This window comes from Chrysochloris asiatica, unplaced genomic scaffold (genome assembly GCF_000296735.1).
Source record: "Chrysochloris asiatica unplaced genomic scaffold, ChrAsi1.0 scaffold00015, whole genome shotgun sequence".
NCBI lineage: Eukaryota > Metazoa > Chordata > Mammalia > Afrosoricida > Chrysochloridae > Chrysochloris > Chrysochloris asiatica.
This window is the reverse complement of record NW_006408533.1, coordinates 4,257,859-4,259,189: the sequence shown is the minus strand read 5'-3', so window position 1 is coordinate 4,259,189 and position 1,331 is coordinate 4,257,859. Positions and strand designations below refer to the sequence as shown.

Sequence of the window (1,331 nt, the reverse complement as noted above, 5' to 3'; positions counted from 1 at the left end):
CCATAATTCAAAGTGAGAAGAAATTGCTGCAAACATCAGTAGGGTGAATAATCAAAACATGAAGTATGAACCTAGGAAAATTGGAAGTTGTCAAAAACAAAACAGAATGCATAAAGACTGATGTCCTAGGCATTAATGAGCTGTAATGGATTGGTACTTGCCAGTTTGAATCAGACAATCATACAGTCTACCATGCAGGAATGAAAAACTGGACAGGAATAGTGTTAACATTCATTGTCAAAAAGAAATTTCAAAATCTAATTTGAAGTACAAAGGTGTGTGTGATAGGATAACATCCATACTCCTGCAAAGAGTACTAGTTACTAGCACTACTATTTGAATTTACACACCAACCACTAAAGCCAAAGATGAAGAAATTAAAGAATTCCACCAACTTCTTCTGGCTGACATTGATGAGACATGTAATCGAGATGCACTGATAATTACTGGTGACTAGAATGTCAACACTGGAAACAAAGAGGTAGGAGAAACAGTTGGAATATATGACCTTGGCGATAACAAAACATGGCTGGAGATCATATGATAAAACTTTGCAAAAGCAATGACCGGGAATGTAGAACCCCCACTGAATAGTTTTCATCTTGTCTAGACAGGCCTGTTGAAAGGAGGAGGGAGTAAGATTCTTACGATTCAACAGTGAGTAACTGTTACCATGACTAATGGAGACTGTCACAACTGGAAAGGTGAAAGTTTTGTAATAAAACTTACACCGTTTGTTACAGTTCAGGAATAGAGAACCCTAGGGCCATCAAGGGAGAAGAGTACGAGTGGAATGTGGGATCCTATCCAGAGAAGGAGTGATAACAAAGATGGAGACAGATGAGGGCATGGAGAAATAGAGCAGCTGAGGACTCTAGACTCATGGAAAGAGAAAGGCTGTGTGCTGAAAGCCAGATGCTGGTAGACAGGAGGAAGGCTTGCAGAGTATGTCCTTTGGTTGTTTCAATGATTATATATTCCTGAGTGGTTTTGTGTACATCCCCCTCCCCCCCACAAAAAACAGAGGGAATAGAAACAAATACTGTTGAATGATGATGCACAGGGAGATTGTAATCATTGCAATGAAGCAATGAATGTAAAACTGATGTTCTCCCATGTAAACTATCACTCAATTCACAATAAAAACTTAAAAATAAAACAAAACTATTGTTGCAGACCGTGTAAGACTAATCAGAGGTTCGAGGCCCGCTAGGGCCGAGTGTAACAAATGAGGCCACTGGCAGTTAATGGCAAATTGCTTTCATATTAATATTCAGGTATATATATTAAATTAATACACTGGAGCCTTTGACAATCCACAGATAAATGTG

General features: G+C 38.8%; 1 protein-coding gene across 2 annotated transcripts in view; it reads right to left on the bottom strand.

The window, feature by feature from the left end:
- Positions 1-1,331, bottom strand: part of PSMA8 (proteasome (prosome, macropain) subunit, alpha type, 8) — a 71,032-nt gene that overhangs the window by 55,524 nt on the left and 14,177 nt on the right. The window contains exon 3 of one of the 2 annotated variants that reach the window (XM_006835033.1): positions 679-696. The exons of the other annotated variant lie outside the window; for it this stretch is intronic. Within the exon in view, the coding sequence (XP_006835096.1) occupies positions 679-696 (18 nt within the window). The remainder of the gene's footprint in view (positions 1-678; positions 697-1,331) is intronic. 2 annotated transcript variants of the gene reach the window in all.